Source organism: Gorilla gorilla, chromosome 18 (genome assembly GCF_029281585.2).
Source record: "Gorilla gorilla gorilla isolate KB3781 chromosome 18, NHGRI_mGorGor1-v2.1_pri, whole genome shotgun sequence".
Lineage (NCBI taxonomy): Eukaryota > Metazoa > Chordata > Mammalia > Primates > Hominidae > Gorilla > Gorilla gorilla.
This window is the reverse complement of record NC_073242.2, coordinates 75873038-75887208: the sequence shown is the minus strand read 5'-3', so window position 1 is coordinate 75887208 and position 14171 is coordinate 75873038. Positions and strand designations below refer to the sequence as shown.

Here is a 14171-nt window from a genome sequence, read left to right as displayed (position 1 = left end):
TTCTTTTTCTTTTTTTTGAGACGGAGTCTCGCTCTGTCGCCCAGGCTGGAGTGCAGTGGCCACAATCTCGGCTCACTGAACCTTCAATCTCATAGGCTCAAGCGATCCTCCCACCTCAGCCTCTCTACTAGCTAGGACTCCAGGCATGGGCCACCACGCTCAGCTAATTTTTAAAAATCTTTTACTTTTTGTAGAGATGGGGGTCTCGCTATGTTGTCCAGGGTGGTCTGGAACTCCTGGGCTCAAGAGATCCGCCCTCCTCGGCTTCCCAAAGTGCTGGGATTACAGGCACGAGCCATTGCGCCCAGCCTCGAATAATTTAATTTTAATGTTAATTTAGTAAGTATCAGTCACGGACAGATTGGAAAAAGAAAAACAACTGATCCCTCATCCTGATAGTGAGTAGCACTGGTTTACACAGCTAGGCTGCTCCTTGAAGGCTGACACTGCATTTTATTCAAATTTTCCTGACAGTGGGACTTAGGCAATTATATATTGAATAAATAAATGAATTTTCACTCTGCTGCTGGGTCCAGTGCTCTCATAAAATGTCTATCATAATTTCTCAATGATTAGCCTTGGTAACATCTACTTAAGTTTATTAAATGCCAGGATCCACGCTACGCCCTTCACCATTCATTCCGCAGCCTTCGCTCCCACGGTCTCTGTGGGGATGGGGCGTGCCCAGCACTACGGCCCGCCCTACCTATGCATTCGTTGGTCGAACTCGACGCCCGTTATTGCCGAGTCCCGCCCAGGCCTTGCCCCCTCGTAGTAGGCCAGGCCGAGAGGAGGCGTGGCCACTGCCGCGCCGGGGCGATCTGGCGGAGTGGGGGGAGGTCTCCCTTCGTCTCGTGATACTCTGGGAGAGCTCGCGGGCGGGCTGTGGGTTGCGAGCCGCCGTGGGAGCCGCCGGCCGACGCTCCGCCCCGCCCTGCCCCCTTGGCGCTCAGGTCCCGCGCGAGCTCGCGCACGGGCGCGCGCGCACCCGCCAGAGGCTTGTTTGAGGCCCGCGGAGACTGGGCGGGCGGAGGCCGGGCTGCCGAAGTGCGAGGGGAGGAGCCCGAGCCGTCGCTGCTGCCGCCGCTAAGGGAGAGGAGCATGTCTGCAACTCGAGCCAAGAAAGTGAAGATGGCCACCAAATCATGCCCCGAGTGCGACCAACAGGTGGGTGCCGGGGGGCCGGGCGCACGGGCGGGCGGCAGTGGCTTGGCGGCCGTTGTCTGTGGAGGGGGGCCTCGCCGGGCTCCCGGAGGCCGAGCGGTGGGCAGATCCTGGGGCCCGCCGGCAGCGGCGGGGGTCCGGGGCCGGTCGGGCTGCACCGAGGGGTTTCCCGGGAAAAGCCTGGGGCCGTGGCCCGCCAGCGTCCACCTGGCGGCGGCCAGACGGCCAAGCGCCTCCTTGCTGTGTCCCGGCCACTGGAGGAGCGTGCCTGTGGTGGGCTCACCGGGCGGCTGTCTGGAGCCCCAGACTCTCCTCGCCGGCGGCCTCACGTGACAGCGGTGGGAGCCTGCGGGCCGCAGCCCCGGCGAGAGTGCGCCGCACGCCCGCCTCCGAGGCCAGGCCCTGGCTCCGAGAGCCCCTCCTGCGGCGGGGGCGGCTTTGTTCCCGGTTCCGACGGGTGCGGGGCTTCCCCAAAACGGCCCCTCCGCGACCGGGGCGGGCGCCTGAGTGGGACAAAGGGGGCCGCGTGTAATGATTTTGAGTTTCGGCGAATTTGGAGATTTTTTCCCCTTCCTCATGTATTTATTATATTTTTGCTGTGCAATCGCGAATCCTGCCTTTACATTGTTTTTAATGGGTCATGATTGAATAAAGCCCCTGTTTAAGCCCTTCCTCCTTTTTGGGCGCACCTTACTTCCCCACCCCTCGCAGTATCCACTGTTACAAATTTGGCCTGTCTGCTTCCAGATCTATATCTCTGTCTGTCTGAATGTCTCTGTCTCTCTCTCTCTCTCTGTCTCTCTCTATCTCTCTATCTCGTTTCTTGAATTTGAAACGATTCCTTTCTACATTGAGTTCATGGTGTAATAGTTGTAATTTAAAACATCTCATTTCAGTGATCGCTGTGTTGAAGCGTGTCTCAATTCTTTACTGGAATAATAGACATTCCTTTAAGCCTTAACATCTAATGAGTTAAAACTACTTCAGTTAAAACCATTCGTAAGGCCCTCGTTTGTTACCAACATGTAGATCTGGGTGTGTTTTTTCCTTTTCCACTGAGTGGATTTTTTCAAAATGACTACCTTTCTCTCCTCCCCTCCCCCCACCGCCTTTTTTTTTTTTTTAAATCAAGAGTAATTTGAAATGGCTGGAGACTTTTTAATAAGCTGATTTTAGTGCATTTTTCAAGGAGAATTCTTGTAGGTTTTTCAAATCTTTTAACAGAAAACATGTTACATGTTTTATTAAGTATCCTTTATGGGCTGTAGTAAAAATGCTTATCAGAAAAAGGTTGTGCAAGAAATACAGTGTAGGAGCTATACCAGTATGCAGTATAAAAACAGTTTAGTCATGTTTTCCAGAGAGTTACTTTCATTCTTACTACTGAACTAAATTTGTTAAATTTTGACAAAACTGGACTTTGCAATATGACTCTTTGCGGGAGATTATTTCAGTATTTAAATCATTTCCAATTATTCCAGTTAATTGTGTAGAAGTGTAAGGTTTACATGGTATGCGTTATGCATTCCAGTTTCTGTAAGGCACAAGTATTTGCAAATCCTGACTTTGTTCTAATTGGCATAAAGCAACCTTTTGGGAAAAATAGCCACTTTTTATGGCTATTTTTATATAAAAGAGCAAAGGATAATAAACTTATAGGAGTTTCTGAAAAACTGTTCAACAAAACACAATCAGCGTTTTATTTGGAAAGATCACATTCATTTTGTTATACACCCCCTCCCCCATATTTATTCTTTCATATAAAATCAGCTTACCCAGCTTTGGCTGCCATAACAAAAGCATGGTTATGTTCTGGTGAGGGCTGTCTTCTTGGCTTGCAGATAGCTGTCTTCTTGGTGTCCTCACATGGCAGAAAGAGGGTCAAGCTCTCTCCCTTTTCTTAAAAGGTCCCTAATCACATCATGAGGGCCCCACCCTCATGACTTAATTTAAACCTAATTCTCTCTCAAATGGCCCATCTCCAAATACCATCACGTTGCGGTTAAGGCTTCAATATATGAATTTGGATGTCGAGGGGTGCATAATTCCGCCCATAGCAAACTAGTACATAATTTAATGAGTTGGTTTGTTTTGTCCTTTATTCTAAATACTTAAGTGAATATAACATACATAAGGACTAATTAAAACTTTTGGTGATATGAACCTGATGTGAAAAAATAATGGATTAATTTTAGCTTTCTCATTATTTAAAAGTACTAGCTTCTTTTAGTTATAAGCCAGAATATGATTATAATCCAGAAAGCCATTTTCTAAACATTAGAATACTGCTATGATTCTAAGTTGCCTAAAAAAATTAAATTCGAATTTAGGTATAGTTTATAAACATAAATGTAAAATCTTTAAATTTGAGATTTCCCAGTTGATTAGATTTACTTATGTGTGTGTGTAAGTTTGAAAAATGGGTACAGACATCAGCAAAGAAGAAAAAGCTAGATTTTCAACTGCTTTGTAACATCTCCTTTGCAGGCTTCTATAGAACATATCATTCTAAAACATCTTAAACCACAGTGCTTTTCATTTTCAAGGGGTTTCATATCCATCAATCACTCAAAATTACTGAGCCATTTTGTGTGCATCAGTGCTCAAGATTCTTGTCAGTTTTCTGGTATCTTTTGTGTATGCTTCTGTTTTTGCCTTCATTTTTAAAAAAAATAGAGCAGCTTTTTTTTAATTTAAAGGACATTTTATGTGATGTATATAAAATATGTCTGGTATAAGTTCCTTTGGTTCTTTCAGTAGTAAAGAATATAAATGAGTTATCTGTAATGTAATTATTTTGGAGCTTTTAAAAAATCAGTTAAATGGCTGTGCGCAGTGGCTCACACCTGTAATCCCAGTACTTTGGGAGGCCGAGGTGGGTGGATCACGAGGTCAGAAGTTCCAGACCATCCTGGCTAACACGGTGAAACCCTGTCTCTACTAAAAAATTAGCTGGGTGTGGTGGCATGCACCTGTAGTTCCAGCTACTCGGGAGGCTGAGGCAGGAGAATCGATTGAACCTGGGAGGCAGAGGTTGCAGTGAGCCGAGATCGCACCACTGTACTCCAGCCTGGGCGACAGAGACTCTGTCTCAAAAAAATAAAAATAAAAAAATCAGTGAAACACTATAGGACCAGAATTTTTTTTTTTCCTCAGATTTAAAAAATCCAGGCTGGGCACGGTGGCTCACACCTGTAATCCCAGCACTTTGGGAGGCCGAGGTGGGTGGATCACCTGAGGTCAGGAGTTCGAGACCAGCCTGGCCAACATGGTGAAACCCCATCTCTACTAAAAATACAAAAATTATCCGGGCGTGGTGACAGGCACCTGTAATCCCAGCTACACAGGAGGCTAAGGAAGGAGAATCACTTGAATCTGGGAGGCAGAGGTTGCAGTGAGCCAAGATCGCGCCATTGCACTCCAGCCTGGGGGACAAGAGTGAGACTTCGTCTCAAAAAAAAAAAAGATAAATAAATAAAAAATCTGTTTTACTTGTAAAACATACAAACAACCTAAATCTTTTTTTAAAAAAGTGAATTAATGCCCAGTAAACTATCAGTAAACAATACTTTGAATATTTTCTTTTAAAATCCTGAAAGTGTAACATTAGAATTTCATTACTGTTAGGTTTAGTATTATCAACTGAAATTTAAAGAAACTTTAGTGTGTTTGTTTAAAATCTAAATTATACTATAATTAATGAAATGAGGTTAATATTACTGAAGTTGTCCAACCTATTTCATAATTCTTTTTACAGGATCTAGGGTGGTGATGGTGGTGGTGGTGTGTTTTTTGTTTTTTGTTTTTTGTTTTCCAGGGCAGAGGTTGTGGGGAAGGAACTTTTTATTTTAAATAGGACTATAGAATGAATTAACTCAAACTGTAGAATGAATTAACTCAGGCACATGAGGGTTTATTGAGCATAAAACACTTTCATTTGTGGATGAAAATCAACCTGTCAATTCAGTTAGTCAGTGTTTGTGCATTCTGGGTCCCAAAGCCAAATGTACATTTCTCATCTAACTGCAACACTGTTAATTCTGGAGATGGATTGATATGAAGTTCTTTTGTATAAGACTGAAACCCAAATTCAAATTTATTGAGTTTCAGTAGCTGGAAGAAAATGCTTGCTGATTAGGAAAGGAGCTGTTGAGTAAGAACATGCATTTGCGTATTTTGGATAGCATTAATTTAAAACAATTTACATTACTGTGGATGCCCTTAATAATATGTTTAGGTGTAAAGGAAATGAGTCAGTGCCTTTGAGCTTGGTTTCTATGAAGATACGAAATTTGAAAAAATGTCAGACATCTATTTTAGACAGATTTTACACTATTTAAAAAATGTAGCATTTTTTTGTCGTGATTTGAAGGGATCTCATTAAATTCTTAACAAAGCAAGCTGTTAGACAAATCTGGAGTTTGATTATTTTTATTGATTTCTTGTTATTTTTCTTAAATACAAATTGGAGATCCTTTGTTCAATGTTTTTATACAAAGAAAAGGAATTATTCTGCCAAAATTTCAATTTAGCTCAATTAGATCAAGTGTTTAGATTCTATAACATGAGGCATTCTGTACATACATAGATAAAAAGCTTCATAATTTTAACTCAGTTTTTACATAGCAGAACAACTGCCAAATGGGGGAATTTATCTTACAAAGGGAATTGCAGTTTTCTTACTGTAATTATTCTGTAAATACTTTTTTCGTTGAGATTAGTTTCAGACTTTTGGTGAACATGTCTTGATTCCAAGGATCATTAACTTTGATATGGGTGAAATGATTATGGGGAAAACTAAAAAATTTTTTCAATGATTTTCAGTAGCACTTGGCTTAAAAAACAGTTATAAGTTTGGAGTAGAGAAAGGAAATTTACGTATTTTGCAGATTTGGAAACAGAAGCTTGAAGATCTTAAATATCTTGTCCGGACTCATTCCTGGAACTAAGATATAAGATTCTGGATCTAAATTCCTACTTTCTCCTACATTCTCTTTTTTTATGTCAGCATACTTTTGCCCCTCAAACTGGTTGTTGTTAGAAAGAGTAAGACCTAATATTTGATAGCACAACAGGGGGACTATAGTCAATAATAATTTTTTTTTTTTTTTTTTTTTTTGAGACAGAGTCTTGTTCATGTTGCCCAGGCTAGAGTGCAATAGTGCGTTCTTGGCTCACTGCAACCTCTGCCTTCCAGGTTCAAGCGATTCTCCTGCCTCAGCCACCCAAGTAGCTGGGATTACAGGCATGTGCCATGACGCCTGGCTAATTTTGTATTTTTTTTAGTAGGGACGGGGTTTCACCATGTTGGTCAGGCTGGTCTCAAACTCCTGACCTCAAGTGATCCACCTGCTTTGGCCTCCCAAAGTGCTGGGATTACAGGTGTGAGCCACTGCGCCCAGTCCTATAGTCAATAATAATTTAATTGTACATTTAAAAATAACTAAAAGAGTATAGATTGTTTGTAACAAAAAGGAAGAATGCTTGAGGGGTTGAATACCCAATTTTCCATGATGTGATTGTTACGCATTGCATGTCTATATTAGTGTACCCCATAAACATGTACACCTACTATCTACCCACAACAATTTAAGAAAAATCTGGTTGCTGTAAACTATTCTTTATTCTTTGTCAGTGGTAGTTGATATCTTCTCCTCTCATGTTAGAATCCTGAGTTATTTTCACTTCTTCCCACTTTATCACCAGTCATCAGTTTGGGCCTTTGTCTGTTTTTCTTGCCTTTGAAACTCTGGCAGATCTACCTTTTTCCATTTCCGTTCTCACTGTTCCACTTGGTCCTTCATAATCTTTTACCAGGATTACTTTAATGACTTCCTACCCACTCACCCTTTTCAAATTTGTTCTATACCGTAAAAAGCTGTCAAACTAACATTTTAGGAAATGCTACCTTTTTTTCCACATACTTCCCCTTGCTCTGACCCTATTACAGTTTTCTATTGGTCACTCACATCAGCGCATATTTAATACACATTTATTTTTTATGGTATTGGTATGGTATAGTCTTCATGGTTTTGTTAAGCAGTAGAAGAGTATGAGTATCAGGCCGGGTGTGGTGGCTCACTTCTGTTATCCTAGCACTTTGAGAGGCTGAGGTGGGCGGATCACGAGGTGAGGAGTTCGAGACCAACCTGGCCAATATGGTAAAACCCCATCTCTACTAAAAATACAAAAATTAGCTGGGCATGGTAGCGTGTGCCTGTAGTCCCAGCTACTTGGGAGGCTGAGGCAGAGGAATCACTTGAACTCAGGAGGTGGAGGTTGCAGTGAGCCTAGATCATGCCACTGCACTCCAGCCTGGGTGACAGAATAAGACTCCGTCTCAAAAAAAAAAAAAAAAAAAAAAAAAGAATGTGAATATCTATGTGTTATGATACTCATCTCAGATAATTTGTTGTAAGGAGTTGAGGTTTAAATAAATACATGATTCCTCCTTCAAGTAATTTATCATTCATTTGAGGAGACCACATAGACACTGAGAAATTTAACAATAGAAAAATAGTAATAATATATATTTTTCTTTTTTTCCTACAGGTTCCTGTTGCATGTAAATCATGTCCTTGTGGTTACATATTTATTAGCAGAAAACTTTTAAATGCAAAACACTCAGAGAAATCACCACCTTCTACAGGTAACTGTGAGTTTAATACATTTTTAGCTTTTTGATGTAGAAATGTAAAGTTAATTTTTGTGAAGTTACTATTTACATTTTTTGTTGAAGTTAAAAGTTTAAATCTATTCAAGTGTTTTTGGCTTTTATTAACTATTGGAATTAGTTTACGACGTTGGTTTCATGTGCATTCCATTTAAATGTTAAGTCCCTTACAATGCTGATAACGCTTGTAACACATTTTTTATTTTTGAAGGTGGAGAACCATTGAAAGGTTTTAGCAAGGGAGTCACCTGATCTGATATAAAAACTTTTTTAAAAAATAGCTTTAGTAATAATTGACATTGAGTAAATTGGAGGTATTTGAAGTGCACAGTTTGATAAGTTTTGACATATGTATATACCAATCAATCACCACAATCAATATTATGAACATTCATCAATTTCAAAAGTGTCCTAGTTCCTGTTGTAATCCCTCCTTCCTGCTACCTCCACCCCAGGTAACCACAGATCTGCTTTCTGTTACTGTTCGTATTTATGGAATCATATAGTATGTACTCTTTTTTGCCTGGCTTCTTTCACTGAGTGTAATTATTTAGGATTCAGTCATGTTGTATGTACCAATAAGAGTTCATTCCTTTTTATTGCTTAGTAGGAGTCTTTGTATGGAGATTTGTTTATCCATTCTCCTGTTGATGGACATTTGAGTTTTTTCTCTCATAATGGTGGTAAAATTTGCAGCAACTTTTAAGTTTTGTTTTTTTTTTAAACTAGTGACCGTTGAAGAATATAGCTTGGTTTTGGTATGAAAAATGTTTTTAGACATGTTGGCTATGTTTTACAGTTCCCTGACTGAGGATATCCAAATAATGATTTTGTTTGAACTTGTTGCTTTTCCATTAACATAGACAAATTGGATTTATTCAATAGACACTTATTAATATTTAAAGATACAATTTTGTTACTTATTCTTGGCTAAAAGCAGACCTTCATACGGTGGTGACCTCGAAATAAGAGTAGGTTGATTACAAATATATACTGAGCACCTGCTATGTGCTAGACACTATTCCAAGCCTTGGGCACAAAGCACTGAATTCTACTGTTAAGGCAGATTTACTGGTGTCATGGAGCTTATATTCTTGTGGGTGGGAGATAGACAGTGAACAAATATACAGAGAAAATGTAACCTTGTGATGAATGCTTTATAGTCCTATGAAGTGACTGGAAGTCTACTTTTGATTGGGTGGTTAGAGAAAGCCCCTATGAGGAGGTGACATTTAAATGGAGTCTCAGTGGATAGAAGGGGCTAGCCATGATAAGATCAGGGAGAAGAACATTCTTGACAGATGGAAATAGCAAGTGCAAAAGTTCTAAGGTTGGAAAAAATTTTTTATATTTTAGGAACAAAAAAGACCATTGTGATTGCAGTGTAGACAGTATGATTAGAAGAGTGGAAGATGAGTTCACAGGGCTAGGCAGAGGCTAGATTATATAGGGCTTTGTAAACCAGAGTAAGAAGTTTGGATTTTGTTTGTAAACTGTGAGGAGAAACTGTCCCTGAGATGGGGTGGGATGAAGTGAGGAGAAGATGGCATCCTCTGATTTGAGTTTTAGAAAGATCATTCTAGCTGCTGTGTAGAGAATAGTTTGTAGGGGTACAAATATGGAAGTGGATTATTGCAGTAGGCTAACTAAGGATACTGAGTTAGACAAAGACTGATTATAGTAGCAGATGATTCAATAATAATTTTTATTTATGTCTGAGAGGTTTATTTATCTTAGGTCTATATAGAAGTGGCAGGAAACTTGTTTAGTTCCATTTCTGTCACTGTTTCAGTTCTCTTCTCATCATGAGAATGAACATAATTCACTGGTTCTTAAAGGCGGTTGCTGGGTTGGCTGTATAGGATTCATCCAGAGAACTTGTTAAAAATGCATTTCTGGATCTTACTCTCTGAGAGTTTGGTTTAGATAAAGGAACCCTGAAATGATGATTCACTCGGTAGCTATTTTGGGGTGGCGTGTCAGCTCAGTGCTGAGTTTCTAAAAATGAATAAGACATGGTCCTTGTTCTTAGGGAGACAAAGTGCCTATTTTTTTAATTCAAGTATTTTTGAGCTCCTTTTATGTACCAGTGATTCAGATGAGAAATGAGTTAAGAAAGTCAACAAAGATAAAAGAAGGAACAGGGCCAGGCATGATGGCTTATGCCCATAATTCCAGCATTTTGGGAGGCCGAGGCAGGAGGATCGCGTCAGCCTGGGAAGTTGAGGCTGCAGTGAGCTGTGATTGTACCACTGTATTCTAGCCTGGGTGACAGAGTGAGACCTTGTCTAAAACAAAATGAAAAAAAGAAGGAACAGATGATACAAGTGTTAATGAGTTGTTAAGTTTAACCAGTTAAACCAGAGGGAAGAATTTAGAAGATTCCCAGATCTCTGACTTGGATTGCTAGTTAAAAGAGAATATAAGAGGGAAAACAAGCTGTGGGGGAAAGATGAAGAATTTAATTTTGGGTATAGAAACATCATCCGTGTAGATTTTTTTTTTTTTCAGTTGGACATATAGTCTGCAGCCTCAGCTGCAGGTAAAACTTTTGAGCCATCAGTGACTAGATGGTAGTTGTCATCATGGAAAATGGATGAGCTCGTGGTGCAGAGTTTGTAAGTTAGGAAGAGGAAGGCATTCAGGGACTAAACTGTGACAAACACCAATTTTACAGACAGGTCAGATCAACTAAGAAGAAATGTCAGCTGTAGGAGAAAAACCAACAGCACAATGTTATGTAAGTCATGGCGATGAGTTTTAAGAAGCAATTCATTATTATTTTGTATTTGGAGTTTCCTGAGATTTCCTTGTTTAGTAAGAGTGGTCTTTTGACTTTGAAGTGAAGATGAAACATTGAAGCCCAGAAATCCCTGCAGGAAGAGGAAGAACCAGCAACAAAACCAAACCAGAAAGGAAGGAGAAACGTCAAGGATAGGCTGTGCCATAGAAACCACAGGAGGAAAAGATTTTAGGGAGAGGATTAAGAGTATTCAAAGCCTCAAAAACAGTTTGGTAGAGTACAGACGTGGGGGTCAGAAAACCTGGCTTCAGATTCAGATTCTGTCCCTTTCTAAGCAGCCTAGTTAACCTCCATGAGCAACTGTTGTTTGTTTATAAGATAGATTTATAGTACCAGTGTTAGAGGATTGAAGTACATATGAAAATGTCTAACATTTGCAAAGCATGGTAAGTTTTAGGTACTCAGTAATTCTCGTTTTTACAATTAAATTTCTTAGAAGTAAGATTTGCCTTGGATAATCCCATGGTGTGTAGGGAATTGAGAAGAGTTTAAGGTCACTACAATTTATCAAGTGCTTAATGTTGTCAGTGAGATATAGAACATTTCAGTTTTAAGGAAAGTAGTGGAGAATTAATAGAAGAAATGAAAATGTACACTATATATCTGAAAGATAACCAACTTCACTAATTTATCAGGGAAATGCGGTTGAAACAAAATGCCATTCTTTTTGCCCACAGTTCACATAAATGTAAAGAATTTCTAAGTACTTTCATGAGTATGGCAAAATGGATAGTCTCATACTGTTGGTGGGAACATAAGTTGGTACAGCCGTTTTGGAGACCAGTCTTACCAGTAGTTGTTAAAAGGTTTAAATACACATAACCTAGAATGCAGAGCTCTTAATCAGTAGGTAGGTAGCCTAGAGAGCCTAATTGTTTATATACACAATGAAGCATTTACTAGGGTTTTCAAGGCAACACTTTATAATAGCAGAAGGTTGTTAGTAAGCCAGATGTAATCAGTAGGGGAATGGTTAAATTAAGTAGCTAAATTATCTTTTAGTTAATAGTATGTGCTAGTTTGAAAGAATGATACAGATTTTATGTACTGAAATGGAAAGATCTCTAAAACATTGTTAATTTAAGGAAAAACTGCAAAACAATACTTGGATATGAGCTTGTTTGTTTTTAAAACCCCACAAAATGATTTCTACATGTAGTATTAATAAGTAAATACATAAATGGATAGATAGGTAACTATATAACAAGTACAGAGTCAAGGAAGACTTGTTTGCATAAGTAAACATCTTTTTAAAAAAACTATAATTAAAGCTCATTGATTTTAAAAATAAAGCTATAAAAGATATTTTTAAAATTTCACTAGGTTGAAAGCTCTTATTTAATTATTGTACACAGTTTGTGATGTGCAGGAAGAAAAGAATCTGTTAGGCTGAATAGATTTAGCTAGATATGAATTAAAACTCATGTTTTTCATATATGCTAATCAATTATTTATACCTTCATAACATGCAGAGAAATAGGGAGGTGGTAGAGTAAAACTATATAGAACTTAGTGTAGCTGAAAATATGTATATATAAAATCTATTACAGGAATTAATGAAATTTTTTTTTTTTTGAGATGGAGTCTCGCTCTTGTTTCCCAGACTGGAGTGCAATGGCACGATATTGGCTCACCACAACCTCTGCAACCTCTGCCTCCTGGATTCAAGCCATTCTCCTGTCTCAGCCTCCCAAGTAGCTAGGATTACAAGAATGTGTCACCACACCCGGCTAATTTTGTATTTTTAGTAGAGGTGGGGTTTCTCCATGTTGTTCAGGCTGGTCTCAAAGTCCCGACCTCAGGTAATCCGCCCGCCTCGGCCTCCCAAAGTGCTAGGATTACAGGCATGAGCCACTGCGCCCGGTGGAATTGAGTTTTTTAAAGTTTAAAATTAATTTTGGTGAGAGAAAGAGATGCGTGTTAGGAGTAACACTGTGTTAAGAAATGCTCATGCGGCACGGTGGCTCACGCCTGTAATCCCAGCACTTTAGGAGGCCGAGGCGGGCGGATCATCTGAGGTCAGGAGTTTGAGACCAGCCTGGCCAACATGGTGAAACCCCGTCTCTGCTAAAAATACAAAAATTAGTTGGGCATGGTGGTGTGCACTTGTAATCTCAAATACTTGGGAGGCTGAGGCAGGAGAATCACTTGAACCAGTGAGGCGGAGGTTACAGGCTGGGCACAAGGTCTCACACCTGTAATCCCAGTGCTTTGGGAGGCCAAGGCGAGCAGTTCACTTTGAGCTCAAGAGTTCGAGACCAGGCTGGGCAACATGGCGAAACCCTGTCTGTAAAAAAGAAAAATACAAAAAATTAGCCAGGCGTGGTGATGTTAACTGTGGAGGGTGTCCAGGTTCTTGGTGTCTTGAACAAAGAATTGGATGAAACACACAAAGCAAGGAAGGAATGAAGGAATTTATTGAAAGTACAGCGTGGGAGTGGGCTTGGAGCATAGGGGCTCAAAGGCCCTGTTAGTTACAGAGTTTTTGTAAGTTTAAATACCCTCTATTTGGGGCACACCCTATGTAAAAGAGGATGAAGTAAGGTTACAAAGTCATTTACTTGGCCTATGCCCTATGGAGAGGATGAAGTAAAGTTACAAAGTCATTTACTTGGCCTATGCCCTATGAAGAGGATATTTCCTGTTATAGCTGAAGTGTGAGATTGCCTTAGTTCCCTGCCTCCAGACCCTATTTTTCTGCCTCAGTGGTGTGTGCCTGTTGTCTCAGCTACTTGGGAGGCCGAGGTGGGAGGATTGCTTGAGCCTGGGAAGCAGAGGTTGCAGTGAGCGGTGATCTCACCACTGCACTCCAGCCTGAGTGACAGAGTGAGACTCTATCTCAAATTTAAAAAGAAGAAAATTTTAATTATAAAAACTATAGAAGAAAAAGTAAATTTCTAAATGGACACTAGTTCATAAAATTTAGAATTTAAAATTTAATAAAATTTAAGATTTAGAATTTCTTGTAAAGGAAAGAAAAAATAGTTGAGACAGTAGGAAATTATAATTGCTTATTAGTATTTTAACTATGAAATTTTCAGTGAGTAAAAGGTTTAGAGTAAGCGTAGTCAAATAAATAACCTCCTCATTTTTTTACTGGGAGAAAGAAAAAAGGGAAAAAAACCCTCAACTTAGTTTTCAAATTATTCTTTAATATAAGTTAATAGGCTAAGGCTGATAAGCAAAGAAGTTCATAAGTGACAAGTTCACTTTTAGTTAAGGGAAAAAAAATGGAGAAATGATTATCACCTGTACCTTTTATAAATCCAAAGTGATTGAGTATTAATTCAGTAGTATAAGTGGTCCTCAACTCTGAATTACTTGACTGTGGAGGTTTGGTTCTGTTATTCAGAAAGTATTGTTCTTTACTTGCTGGCCAGGGGCGGTGACTCATGCCTATAATCCCAGCACTTTGAGAGGCTGAGGCAGATGGATCACTTGAGGTCAGGAGTTCAAGACCAACCTGGCCAACATGGTAAAAACCCATCTCTACTAAAAATGCAAAAATTAGAAAAAAAGAAAAGGAAGCAT

General features: G+C 39.8%; 1 protein-coding gene across 5 annotated transcripts in view; it reads left to right on the top strand.

The window, feature by feature from the left end:
- The first annotated feature begins 801 nt into the window (after positions 1-801).
- Positions 802-14171, top strand: part of C18H16orf87 (chromosome 18 C16orf87 homolog) — a 29367-nt gene continuing 15997 nt past the window's right edge. For 4 of the 5 annotated variants that reach the window (XM_019012858.4, XM_031003046.2, XM_055366730.2 and 1 more), the window contains exons 1-2: positions 802-1167; positions 7717-7813. In XM_019012858.4, coding sequence (XP_018868403.1) covers positions 1102-1167; positions 7717-7813 — 163 coding nt within the window. In that variant the 5' untranslated portion in view covers positions 802-1101. The remainder of the gene's footprint in view (positions 1168-7716; positions 7814-14171) is intronic. The other variant, XM_019012859.4, reaches the window with a different exon arrangement.